We start from the raw sequence: 13,245 nt of genomic DNA on the forward strand, positions 1-13,245 counted from the left end.
AAAACAATTCACCAACAATCATGTGCAAGGCTTCCTGTGATTTATCCTCTAATGATGAGTTGACTAATGTGGAGCTCTGATAGAAGAAAATGTCTCTGAGTAAAAATGGGATTTGTCCATGTTGGGAAATTACTTATGCAAGGAATAATCCAGAATTCAACAGTTTTAAAGGATACAGGAAAGTTTACATCATTCTGAGACAAACAAAGAAATGTATTCGTCATCTGTTGATGACTAACCTGAGATGACTTACATCTTCTTTGAAATATACGTAGACAATGGATAAACAATAAAATGTTGCCCTTTGCAAATAAGTTTGAGTTTCCTCATTTGTAACCAGAGCCAAACCATTTAAATGTAATCATTATTAACATACAAGCAGATTAATCGTGTTTAGAATAAACAAACTGCCAATAAATCCAAAAATAAAAATTTGAGCACTGAAGTAATAAAACAGAAACATAAAGATATCAAACAAACAACACAGTTACAGGTATATAAGGCTCTGCTTAGCGAAGGGTTCTGTCATTCAGAGTGAAGACACATCTTGTTACATAGTAGGTAATGACTTAATTACTTAAATCTGATCACATAAAATATTTAATGCCTTTAGTAAGGGGATATCAAGTACTAAAGATGACCCATGTAAAAGATCATTCTTTTAATTTCTCATAAGTAATTTAAACTACATGAACTACGCCCTCTGAGGCATCAGCCTTAGATAGACTTAATCAGTAGATTTTTTTGGCTTTTGTTGAAAAAGACTTTTGAACAAATTTAATAGTGCATCACTTTAAATTATCTTGTGATTATACTAAAAACACACTATAGCTTTAAGTCATTTACATTCCAAATTCAATTTGACTAATGTGTGGAAAAGCTTGAGCTGATGAGACTGCATGAAGGAACAGCTTCTTATGGGTCCAGTAACTGTGTAAAAACAGTGTGTGGTGGTTCAAAGCCCATGCAATCTCTACAGACATTTCTACTTTAACATATAACATTTTAACTATAAATAACTCTTCCCCCATTTTTGGAGAAAAGGTTTTCGGGGCACACTTGGTCTGCAGCTGATCCCACACATTTGGATGGCCTTGCCAGTTGCATGCTGGGAAGCAGGATTTAAAAGGGATAGGCTGAGGCTGGCTGCGCAGATCCAAAATGGACTGAGGTGGGAGGTAGAAAGGAGATTTAACCTTTTTTCAGCTAAAGCTCTTGATTTGCTGAAATGACTGAACTCAGAGAGAAGCACATATTATATGTACATGCTATATGTACTACAGTGTTCGCTCCATACATGATTTTATGAGCATGGATCCAGCATTGGGGGCCATACATGAGTATGTGTGTGGGGGGAAGGGGCAGTGGATGTGGATATCTATGGGTATAAGCAGCGGAGTGGAGTGAATAGACTTGGCGGCCACCTGTGACCCTCACCACATTATAAACTAAGTGCACATCTGAGAAGCACCTGCACACAATCACAACTTCAATCTGGAGAGGTTCTCCCAGAAGATAAAGGCATCTTCCTCTGCAGGAACACAGCAGAGATGCCAGCATTAAAAATAAATAAATAAATAATAAAGAAAATTGTTATGCTAAATAGCACGTGCAAACTATATTTCTATGAATAACCATTCTGCGTTCAGAAAAAACAAATTCCTCCGCTGATATCCCATCATCCCTTTGTTTACATTAGCTTAAAGCTCCTTACAACCCCAACCTAACATTAGCTGTGCAACAAAAATTGAGATCAATATAGGAGCTATCAAGACAAACAGTTGTTAGCCAGATGTCAGCTCAGACAAGGAAAAGGAAGTATTGCTGTATTCATTTGTCTGGAAGTGGATGCATCAGAATGAAGCGGAACAGAGAGACTTTGGCCTGCCCGTCTCAGTTGAGGCGTCACAAATGAGAGCTTCTTCAAACAGATTGTTTTTTTAATCGGCCTCTGATCCACTTTGAACAAAGAAATACTTAGACACAGTTTAACAAAAAAGAATTATATGTGTCTTCCGCCATGAGAAAAGTGCTACAAGAACTTGTTAAAAACACGATTTTCATTGGAGTGGGTGTTGAGTGCTTTAGGAGAACCAGACGAAAAACAAAGACCACCTCAATCAACATCCACTATTTCTCACTGAACATTTCAGATCTGAAAAGAGTCAAACTTCCCTCTGCAGGCAGTAATGAGTGAAGGATTTTTTTTTGTGAGTCAAGTTGATAGGTAGTGGGGGACGGATAAAGAACTGTCACATCAGGCCTGCTTAAATATGTCGAACAATATGTTATCCTGCCTGTAACAGACGGAGAGGGGGAAGAAAATTGGGGCACACATGTATGAGAAATACAGTAAACAAACAAAAGTGGGACACTGCAAAAACACAATTTAAAGATGAAACCAAAGTGGAAAATTTGGCAAGAGGAGCCATCCCTCCTTGATGCAACATCACAAGAGACTTAAAACAAAAAAACAAAAAGAAAAAGAAAACACGTTGGAATAAACTGCAAGTTCTACTTTATAAAAGACAAGGAGAATAAGCTGAATTAGCAGTAGCTCCAAGCATCACAATACAATATTAGGAATTGATCTAAACACACAATGTGTCAGAGACAGCAATAATTACTTAATAAAATCTGAATTCTAAATAGTTTTGATATAATTTGCAATACTTTTCAATAATGGTTTTCATCTAGAGGCTGTAGGAGGATGTGGAAAAGCGGCTGCTTTATTTCCAAGTTTATTGAAGTGCACTTTTATGTAACCCCACAAGAACGGAATAGGATTAATTAAATTTCTTATTAAACAGTGATTTTTTTTTTAAATAAAGCAAACTTTATGATGTTGAAATTCTTCTTCTTCCTCTTTCGGCTTCTCCCATCAGGGGTCGCCACAGCGAACAAGTCGCATGGTAAACTTGGCAATGTTTTACGCCGGATGCCCTTCCTGACGCAACCTTCTCAAACCGGGCTTGGAACCGGCACGGAGGTGGAGAAGGGAACAGGGAGCAGCCCGGAGTCGAACCCTGGTTGCACGGACGGAAGGCGCCGCGAACCAGCACGAGCTAAACCGGCTCCCGAACTTTATGATGTTGAAATAACGACCCTAAAATTAAAATAAATGTATAGCAGCATCATTAGTAAATTTGACACAAAAATGATCAATATTATATTTATGCTGAAAAGTGACATTTTAATGAGGTAAAAAAGGAAAAAGTTGTTATGCTAAGGTTTAATTCTTTTTTCTAATGTTTGAATCATAAAAAGTTCCATTATTAATTAATATTTCAGTTTAGTATTTAGTTAAATGTGGCTATTGGTCACTAAGTTTTGACTAGTTAATTATTAATAATCAGTCTACCAAGTTGACTCAGGGAGGCGTAAAATGTGTCCTTTATATTTAATTACATCAAATGAGCTAATATTTCATCTAATAACCTTAACACTGGTCTTCTTTAAAACCTACACATGGTAAATTCACACACATGCGTGCATATATTTGGAAATAAACATATTCTGCAGTTGAAAGGTTCTCATCAATCAATGACTTTTTGCATGGAGAACAAGACTGTTTACCTCCTCTACCCAGTGCCTTCCTGCTGACACTCAGCATTAAGGCTTAGGGGAGTTAAACCACCAAATGGTTCCTGAGTGTGGCAGTGACTGCAGCTTACTGCTCCCCAAGGGGATGGGTCAAATGCAGAGGACAGATTTCACTCACCTCGGTGTATGTTTGACCCTCTAAACTTGATTAGTGGGGACAGTTAGACAGGTGGAACTTGTTCAAAATAAGAGCAATGGGCCAAATTTGAGGCAAAGATGCAGCGATTGAACAAAGTTGTTGTGTGGAGAAAAATGTGTGGGAAATAGTTGCATACGACTGAACTGGTGCAAGTGCTACATTGCAAAATCCAGGAGGGACTGACTAGTACATGACTAAATAGGATTTTAAGTATTACATAATATCTGCAGTGTCCATTTATTTTTTGTTCGCAGAAAAAAAGACAAATCAAAAATAGATATTGACTATTTCAACAACATCTGCTGCGTATAAAAGAATCAATCGCTATTAGGAATTTTGTGTGGTTCCAAAAATGTTTTTATTTCTCTATGAATAATTATTCAGGGCAAGAGAAAACACCTACATGCAACAGACTTTATACAAATAACTATTACCGGTACATTTAATTTAACCAATACATGGAGTCATCGAAACTTGCAAAAGAGCAAATGTTTCCAATGTCTATGTACAGTGGTGGATAAGACCATCTTAGCAGGACAGCGGTATAACTACTCCGTCACACTCATGGCCACATGTATGACACGCTGGCATTTCCCTGCTCATTGTTGTGTGTGTGTGTTTTGATTACAGTAATAAGCTGATTAGTTTTTATGCAAGACTAAGCTGTATGACAAACCGATATGAGGCACAACGGAGAAACGTGAGCACTGAACTCCAACTCAGCAGTTGTGATGTCACACATGGTTAAACTAAAGTAATGCAGAACAGCCCAGTTGTCCAGTGTGTGTCCACATAAAACCCAAGGATCTGGTTATTCAGTTGAAACCATGAGACCTAATCAAGTCATTTAGTATAAGAACTCCTAACTAAGAGCACCTATAAGCAACTCTTGTTCATTTAAAAGTCTACAGATAATAATCGATTCATGATTAAAAGAGAAAGACAGCTGCTTCTTTTCACCTTTGTGTGGCTATTCTGCCATGTTTAAGATCAGGAAAAACGTATAAAACAAAACCAAAAGAGGTTGGGGACAAAGGAAATTAAACCTTCTATGCACATAGAAAACAACAATTCAATTACACCTCCTATATACAGAATTGTCATCCTGAAATTATCAGAGGAAATTTAAATCTTACTGTTACACTGAGTAAATCTGGCATTATGCTGCATAGACTACAACATATTCTACTGATAATGAGTATATTATGAGTGTAGCTGATGATAGGAGACCTGGGTTGAGAGTTAGAAGCAGTGATGTAATCAAGTACAAAAGATTAAACTTTGTGTAAATTCAGCAGCACCCATTTGTGAACTAATCATTGGATTTGGAAATCAGTCTCTTAGGCTAAAATGTAGATGAGATGTTGACAAAACAATTAAATTACAGTGCATTAGCTTGGTAACAGTAAAAAAACACAAGAAAAAAGAAAGCGCTTTAAGAAAACAGTTGGTAGTCATCGTAACAGCTATCGCAGCTTTTAAAACTCTGACTTGTTTTAGGGAAATTAGAAATTAGGATTCGGTTGTTTAAAAGTGTATAAAAACAAGTGTGCAATGGCAAAAAACAACATCTTATTAATGAACACTGACAGGTAATGCAAATGCCTGGAAACTTAAATCTTTTGCGAGAAAATCCCTTCAAACCAGCTTGGAGCTAAAAGGCTGAGACACACTAATAAATTAAAACCTATAATTCTTAAAATTAATGCAAACACCTTATTTATATCACTAAACCACTGAGGGTCCAATCAGTGCAATCATAACCTAAAATAGTTCAACTTAAGAAATATACAACTATATAAATAAATACATGAATGAATGAGACTGAAGTGCACTTCCATAAGAAGTTATTATTCATGAGGGAAAACTGTAGACACAAGCTCAGCCCATGAGAGATGCTGAGGTTGGCTTTCATCTCCAAGAAACAGACCAACATGATGCAAAGCCATACTGATGGAGTGATCTGTATCCTGGGGATGGGTTATCGTGGAAGAAAAAAGAAGATAAAGGGGTGGGGGATAAAATAGTGAGAAAATAAATGTTGTAGCGGTGTCTGGCAAGCCTTTCAGCTCTGCAACCTTCAGATATGATGTGCCCTGCATCTCCGTCAAGTCTTCTCACTAACAATGGGCAAGATAATTTGAGGGGAATAGTTTACTCACCCATTATGTTTGAGTTCATAAAAGGTGTTGGGGATAATCCTTCATTGGGCACTAATCGACTGTCACTCAAATGATCGCCGTAATGAGGGCTGTCTGCAAAACCCTGAGGGAAAAGATCAAAATATTAGCCACATTAGAGATGAACTTAACTTCTACTATAGAATAACATAAATTTGTTAAAGATTAAAACAACCGATTTTCCATTTTCTCAAAAAAAAAATTTTTTTAAAAAGGTGTGCTTAAAAGTCCATTCCCTCCACACACAAAAAAATATTAGACACAATCATCAGTGACTGTTCCTACTTCATTCTTAAAATGTGTTGACATCTATAACACATTAGATGCATTTAAACAATTTAGTGTATTAACTTCCATGCAGTCAATTTTAATATCAAATCTGCTAACAATATCAGTGTATTTTTAATTTTTTGTGTAAATGATCACACTCCTATAAATGCTATTGTTTCTTTTGTAGGCCTTTACATGAATTTCGCTCCATTGTTTTTATTTTAGAGACTTTTTAAAACGTGCTTTTTTGAAAAATAGATAATATATTTATACTGGTGTCAATAAATGTGTATGACATACTTTTAGATTCAAATATTTTTCTGAATAATGATGAGAATATTTTACAACGTTGTTTGCTTGTTTTTGGATTCTGTACTTTATACCACAGCCTTGCATATTACTTTATTAAAAAACAGCGTTTATTAAAACAGGAAAACACAATTAGATCAATTTGAAAATCCTTTTACCTGCAGCTCACAAAAATTGTCTTTTTATTTCTCTGGCTGTTTTTATATTGGTGTTTCCACAACAATTGTCATCTTCAGGGGTTTAGGTCTAAATATTGGTCACAGTGTGGTTTGAAAAACCTTGGGGTCCTGGGTAATAAAAAATGGTCTGTTAGAGAGTTAATCCCAAGCCTTTGAAAAATCCTCCTCTACTGAATCAAATACATTTTACCAAACCACACCAACAAGCAAAAGTGGGTTTGAATTTCTGTTCACTTATTTTGAAAAAGTCAGAAACAAAATACTAGGGATAAAAAGAAGAATTTTAAGTATCTATATATTTTGGAGTAGATAGGGATGGATACATTTCAAAGGCAGTGCAGTGATGTGCTGTGGCGAGGGATTTCCCATTGTGCCGATGCCAAGCTGCATGCGCCGTTAAACGCACCATGAACTGACTCAATAACAACAACAGCCGCGTGAGAAGAACTCGTAAAGTCAGAAGCACACAAAGACATATATAAAACACTGCAAAACTAAACCAGCAAAAATCGTCTTGCAATTAACTCATATTTACCATTTAAAGGTTGTTTTTTTTAATCCTGTTGATGTGAACCCTTCATTTCAGAACGAGCTTTCATTTGTAGCAGGTAAATTTTAAGACTGGTTCCAGTTGAGACAAACATATTTAACCTTTCAGTACACAAGGTTCTCAGCGGATAAAGAGCTAAGTTTATATTGCTGCCTCTCTGGTGAGTCTCTTGAGCTGCTGAGGGACTCCAGCTGGTGACAGTGATCTTTGTTTCACTGTTGCTCTAATCTGCAGTTTTCTCTTGGCACTCCAGATCATGAACCAGTGTGGCAGCAACTGAACTTTCTGTTTGGGGATGACTTCAGTAGCTAATTGCGTTAAAGAAAGTGAAGGTGCAGCCTACAGTCTTTGGTTAAAGAGACTCAATACAAACTGCTGCAAAGGAACAGAGACACATAACAATCCTGTTATAGTGACTAAACTGTGGTGATTATTATATGATTAATACATTTAAAGAAATACTGTACACTTAGGTGTGTTTACAAAATGTCATATGCTTAGCCAGGTGTCCACAGATTTAGGAAAGTCAAATATAAGACTTTAGGAAACCTTTTTAAAATTCTTTATAATAAAAGAAAAGACCACATTCACAAATTAAATGTACATAATGACTAATTTAGCAAATACATTATCCTGTGAACATTTATCTTTTATTTGTATTATATTCAGCAGCAGGTTTAAAGACCTTTTAGCAACATAAAGAAAATGTTTTCAATCATTTCAATGTTGCAGATTTAGTTACCACCAAAAAACTTCAACTTTATGACAGAAGCTCTTTTTATCTGGTGACACATTGTAGATTTAGCCATATTAGTAAGACCAAAAAAAAAGAATTACTACCCTTTCACTTGGAATTTAAGACAATTGAATGATTTCCACAGCCTTAGTTTTGATAAATAATCTAAAAGAGGTTTTAAAGATCCAAAGGCAACCAACCAAAATGTGTCTAAAATCAAAGTGCATTGCAACTCATTTTATCTCCCTGACTGAGTGAAGTCAGAGGTCAGTTTAGACAAAGCTAAAAGCAGAGGTTAAAACAGCTAAGCAGTTCTGTTAAATCTATGCAAATGTAAAAAAAAAAAAAAAAAAACTTTGTTTATAGGCATAAGAAACAAAAACAAGTAAAGATACATTGTTTTACCATAACGTGTAATCAAAACTAGCTGGGTCATTGAGCTAAACAGGAAAATGGATTAAGAGTTTTCTTAAACGGGTGTGCATCACTATTACTGCTCATTAGATCCTTTGTAACACTCCCAACACAAGCGGACTAACACACGCTGGTGTTACTGCCACAGCCCCACATTAGCACTTCCAGCTATGTAACTGTGAGTTCACTGTCACAGTAAGCAGGGAAGGCGTTACGCCTCACTCCCTGACCACTTGCCACAGCATTTAAACCGACATTTCTTTTCCCACAGACACTGTGCTACATCCCAAGTGAATTTGTGTCTGGCTGCATGTGGCTGCTTGGTCATGATGATATAGTCATGATGGATGTGTGTGGGGTCGAGTATCAATTGGGGCAGGGCACAAGGGAAGCTGGGATTGTCTTGCGGAGGCGGTGGGCACAGCCTTGTCTGTCATACCAGCCTACAGCCACAACTACCCGGGAAACAGCAGCTGGTTCGAAGCCAAGGTCAGTGCGACAGGGCTGGAGACTGCTCACAGTTGACTGATCACACATTCACAGTAGCAGCTCCAACAAGCTGCAGGACAAAATTTTATGTTGCTGTTGCAGACTGAAAACACAAAGGCCTTTGGAGTTTCTTGAACAGAGTTTGGACACATTTTTGGAAAAAGTATATATGAAGAGTGGCAAGAAATGAGAATAAACCAATGTTGCATTGTAACAAAAAAGTACTAAACATCTTTCCTCTTTTATATACATCTTTAATGCCAATCTGTTTTCCATATTGTTGTATGCTGATTGGATTTGATTCTGATTTGTCTATAAACTAAAAAAAATGGTAAAACCCCTTAAGAAAAATCCCTGAAGAAGATATAAACATAGAAATGTAAAACCCTTACATGTTGTGTAAACCCCCTTTAGCATTAAAGCATTGACTTTCTGTGGCAAAAGGAATTATTTACTTCAAACCACTGTCCCATCAGTGGAAAATAGTCAGTGCTACCCACTGTTTGCCAAGAATTAAAGCACTGAACCTCTGTGGATGGCAGTTCACACGTGCAACCCCACTCAGATAATACCTAAATACATTTCATTCATTTTAGCTAGATTAATGCATAAAATCTTAAAATTATCATTTTTTTGTAGTAATCTGACCAAACTGGGTACAAACTGAAGCAAATTGATCATTCTTGGACTTTTTGAATGGGAGAATCACAAAAAATGTTTACGTTTGACAATTGTATGTATTCCCTTCAGGTCTTACTTAAAGCCAAAAAGGCCCCAAAACAAACCCAAAGCATGTTGAATATAGAAATGTATTTTCAACTTTTTACAGGATGCAAGGTGATCAGCCAAAATACCAGCATAGTGAGGGAATTACAGCCATGTCCAGATCTAAATATTTTGTGAAATAAGTGTACTGTGACTATAAAATCTTGATGACTGAACTCATCCACACTGTGAACAAACTCCTGAAAGCTTTCAAGTACAGTTTAGACTTGGTCTGTTATCGTCATTAAATAAAAACTAGGGTTAGAGTAAAAGATCCATGTTATTTGTATCAAGCATCAAAATGCTTTTGGATTTTGGCCCCTGTGTGTAACAATAACAATAAAAGGATTTGATTTTCTGATAAAGGCATACAATTAACCCATTAGACAATGTAATGATCCCAATTATAACTAACTTTAAACTTCATTGCTGCAGCAGAGTTCAACAAGATTCTTCAACGCCAGTATATAACAGAGCACACACGTACTTCACACAAACATATAACAGTAAAATACTGACTTTATGAGACATTTCACATTGTGTCTGGGATGCAAGTATCATGTCTTATATAGGGTGGGTACTAGCAGCTGTGTTCAAGTGCCTGCAATGAGGCCCTATGGATGTGAAAACAGCTGGCTGCTGGCTAATGCTGTGCCTTGTAATGTCAGAATCACTCATTTATACACACCTGCAGCAAAGAGATCTCAAGCATCTATATCTTATAATTCAAATCAAGTTGCCTATGTTACCATAGCCTGTAGATGTTCTTTGGGGAAGGGCACAGAGAAATAAACAGGGTAGCGCAGCGCGAGTGCCTCTGACATTTAACTGAATTCTAATAGAAAGTGACAGGAGATTGACATTAAATGAAATTCATACAGGGCATCCAGAACAACCAATGTGTGAGAGACAAACAGGCTGGAGGAAGCCATTCACACAAACTGTGAGAGGTTTTTCCTTTTAAGAAACAATGAGTTTGTTGGTTCATATTCATAGTTTTCATACTCCACATTGTGTGCACTTGTATATAAAAAACTGTTTAAGTTGAAATGACTTAAACAATATCATTTTACTCTAAGAAAATAAGAAGACATATAATGTTGATGATGATTTAATCTTTATAGACCAACTCTGATGAAAATTGTGTTTTTGTTGGTTTTAACATCTTCTTGTACCATTATATTTCAAGAAAACTAAGCTCAAAATTGCATTTCTGAGTGTTTCTTTGTTCAGATCGTTGTGAATCAGGAGCAAACTAAAAAATGCCATTTGAAAAATATGATGTAGAAAATAGACTGAATGGGCTACAAGCTCCCTGATCTGAGCTCTCAGCAGCGGGGAGGGGAAAGGCAGCAGGATTTCTCTGCCCCAACGGTCCCGCCCACAACTCATGGGGGAATTTCTAATGAACTCCTGCCGTTCTGCAGAAACTGTGTCTTGTGAAACAACACAATTTTTCTTATTTTGGCTAAAGCTGGCATATTCATAACTAAAAGACCACTGGAAACACTCTTAAAACAGCTCAAAGGATGAATGGAGTGGGTCTTTGACTTGACAGTCAGTCAGTAAATTTAATTTCATCCTTTTTTGCATTGACATAGTGTCATAAAACAGAAATGACACGATCAGATCCATTAGATCAAATATTCTGATTCACAAAACTGAACCATTCCATCAAGTTAGAAATACAACAAACTCCTTTTTGCAGAACTTAACAACTTCTTAACTACTGCAATTGTATTTTTTTTTTATTTCTATGTGGAAAGTATTAGAAAAATTCTGTCTTTGTTTGGAACAGTAACCCAAATTAAACAATAGTTTTTTTCTGCACCTAATGTAAATGTTTAGAGCTGATATTATTGTGTTTCACCAGGTTTTCCTTTTAAATTATACTCACACCTGCCTGTGTTACTTACTCACACACACACTCACACACACACTCACTAACACACGCTCAAACAGCATAAACATTCCACCAGCAATGAGAACACCAGGCAATCCTCTCTCCCACAGAGATATCTATTATAGGTCAAAGAACACGACTTTCACAGGGATGAGGTGAGACTAAAACACATTGTGAATTTACCACTTTGATGTAATGAGCGTTAAATGATGTGCTGTGGAGCGGAAAGGCCACTCAGAGGCATCATTTTGTGGGTCATCTTACCCGAGAGGACTCATAGGTAGGACTGGACTCGCCACCTGAGGCCCAAGATGCTTGGTTGGTCCTCTCATCTATACCTGTCAAAAAAAGAGATCCGCAACTCAATCAGCAAGTCAAGATTACTCACTGAGCCGTTTAGTGCTCTCTGATGTTACACTCACACACACAGACAAACACACAGGTAGGCATTTTACCTGTAGCTGTGCTTATATTCGCTGGTTATAATCTCATCAGGAACTTATCTATGAAATTTTCGCTTTTGCATTAATTGCTAATTTACTTCAAACAAAGACTCTTCAGTGCATCAAGTTAATAATAATAATAATAATAATACATTTTATTTATAAGGCGCCTTTCTGGGCACTCAAGGTCGCCGCACAGCATGTATACAGTATAAAATACAATAAACACTTAAAACAACAACAACAATTTAAATAAATACAAAATTAAATAAAAAATATATAAAAACGTGAAAAGGTTAATGTTAAAGTGAATAGGCCATTTGGAAAAGATGAGTTTTTAGCTTTGATTTGAAATGTGGGAGTGTGTCAGTGTTGCGGAGGTCAGGGGGGAGTGAGTTCCAAAGCTGGGGAGCAGTAGTAGGTTAGTAGTAGTAAGTTAACTTCCAAGTTCTTCTGATTCTTTCTAATTGTTTAATTTAGGCAAACCCATATATAAATTGACACTTTTAAGTTATGATGTTTTAAAATAGTTAGACAGTTTTGTGAGGGCTGCATGGTGGAACAGTGAGAAGGCCCTAGTTCGAATCCCAACTGGGAGCTTTCTGGGTGGAGTGTGCGTGTTCTCCCTGTGCATGCGTGGGTTTCCTCTGGGCACTCCGGCTTCATCCCACCATCCAAAAACATGCTTTATAGGTTAATTGGTGTCTCTAAATTGGGTATGAGCGCGTGTGCTGCCCTGCAACAGGCTGGCGACCTGTTCAGGGTGTACGCCGCCATCGCCCAGCAGTAGCTGGATTGGTTCTACAGCTCTGTAACCCCAAAAGCACTCAGCGGGCTCTGCAGATAGATGGATGGCATTTTCTTGTAGAATGTACAAGCATCTATCTAACTTCTATACCTGCTTTTTTCCTGTGCAGTTACAATGCGCATTGTAAATTCAAATCTACCCCAACGCTCAACAGACTGGGAATATTTTTACCCATCAAACGTTTTTAATGTTTTGCATCCTCAGAACATTTTATTTACTGCTAAACAACAATGCAGTAGATACCAGTTAAAGATACACCGATATCCTGTCAAGAAGGGCCTGACAGTTATCAAGTCATGATGGGAACATTTTGGTTTTGTTTATTTTTATTTCAAGCATATTATAAAAATGACAATAGATACATTTATACACTCGCTGATTCAAAAGAGTCTATATTTGACAGAACTTAAGAACGATAAACGTGAAAGGGAGATTGGCAGAAGCCGAAGCTTGTTTA

At 36.9% G+C, this 13,245-nt stretch overlaps 1 protein-coding gene across 10 annotated transcripts in view; it reads right to left on the minus strand.

Annotated features, from left to right (window-relative positions):
• tcf12 (transcription factor 12) overlaps window positions 1-13,245 on the minus strand; it is a 59,205-nt gene that overhangs the window by 38,507 nt on the left and 7,453 nt on the right. For all 10 annotated transcript variants that reach the window (XM_011491400.3, XM_020714323.2, XM_011491391.3 and 7 more), the window contains exons 4-5: window positions 11,802-11,875; window positions 5,905-6,007 (exon numbers count right to left, since the gene is read on the minus strand). In XM_011491400.3, the coding sequence (XP_011489702.1) occupies window positions 5,905-6,007; window positions 11,802-11,875 (177 nt within the window). The remainder of the gene's footprint in view (window positions 1-5,904; window positions 6,008-11,801; window positions 11,876-13,245) is intronic.

Source organism: Oryzias latipes, chromosome 3 (genome assembly GCF_002234675.1).
Source record: "Oryzias latipes chromosome 3, ASM223467v1".
In the NCBI taxonomy this organism is placed as follows: Eukaryota; Metazoa; Chordata; class Actinopteri; order Beloniformes; family Adrianichthyidae; genus Oryzias; species Oryzias latipes.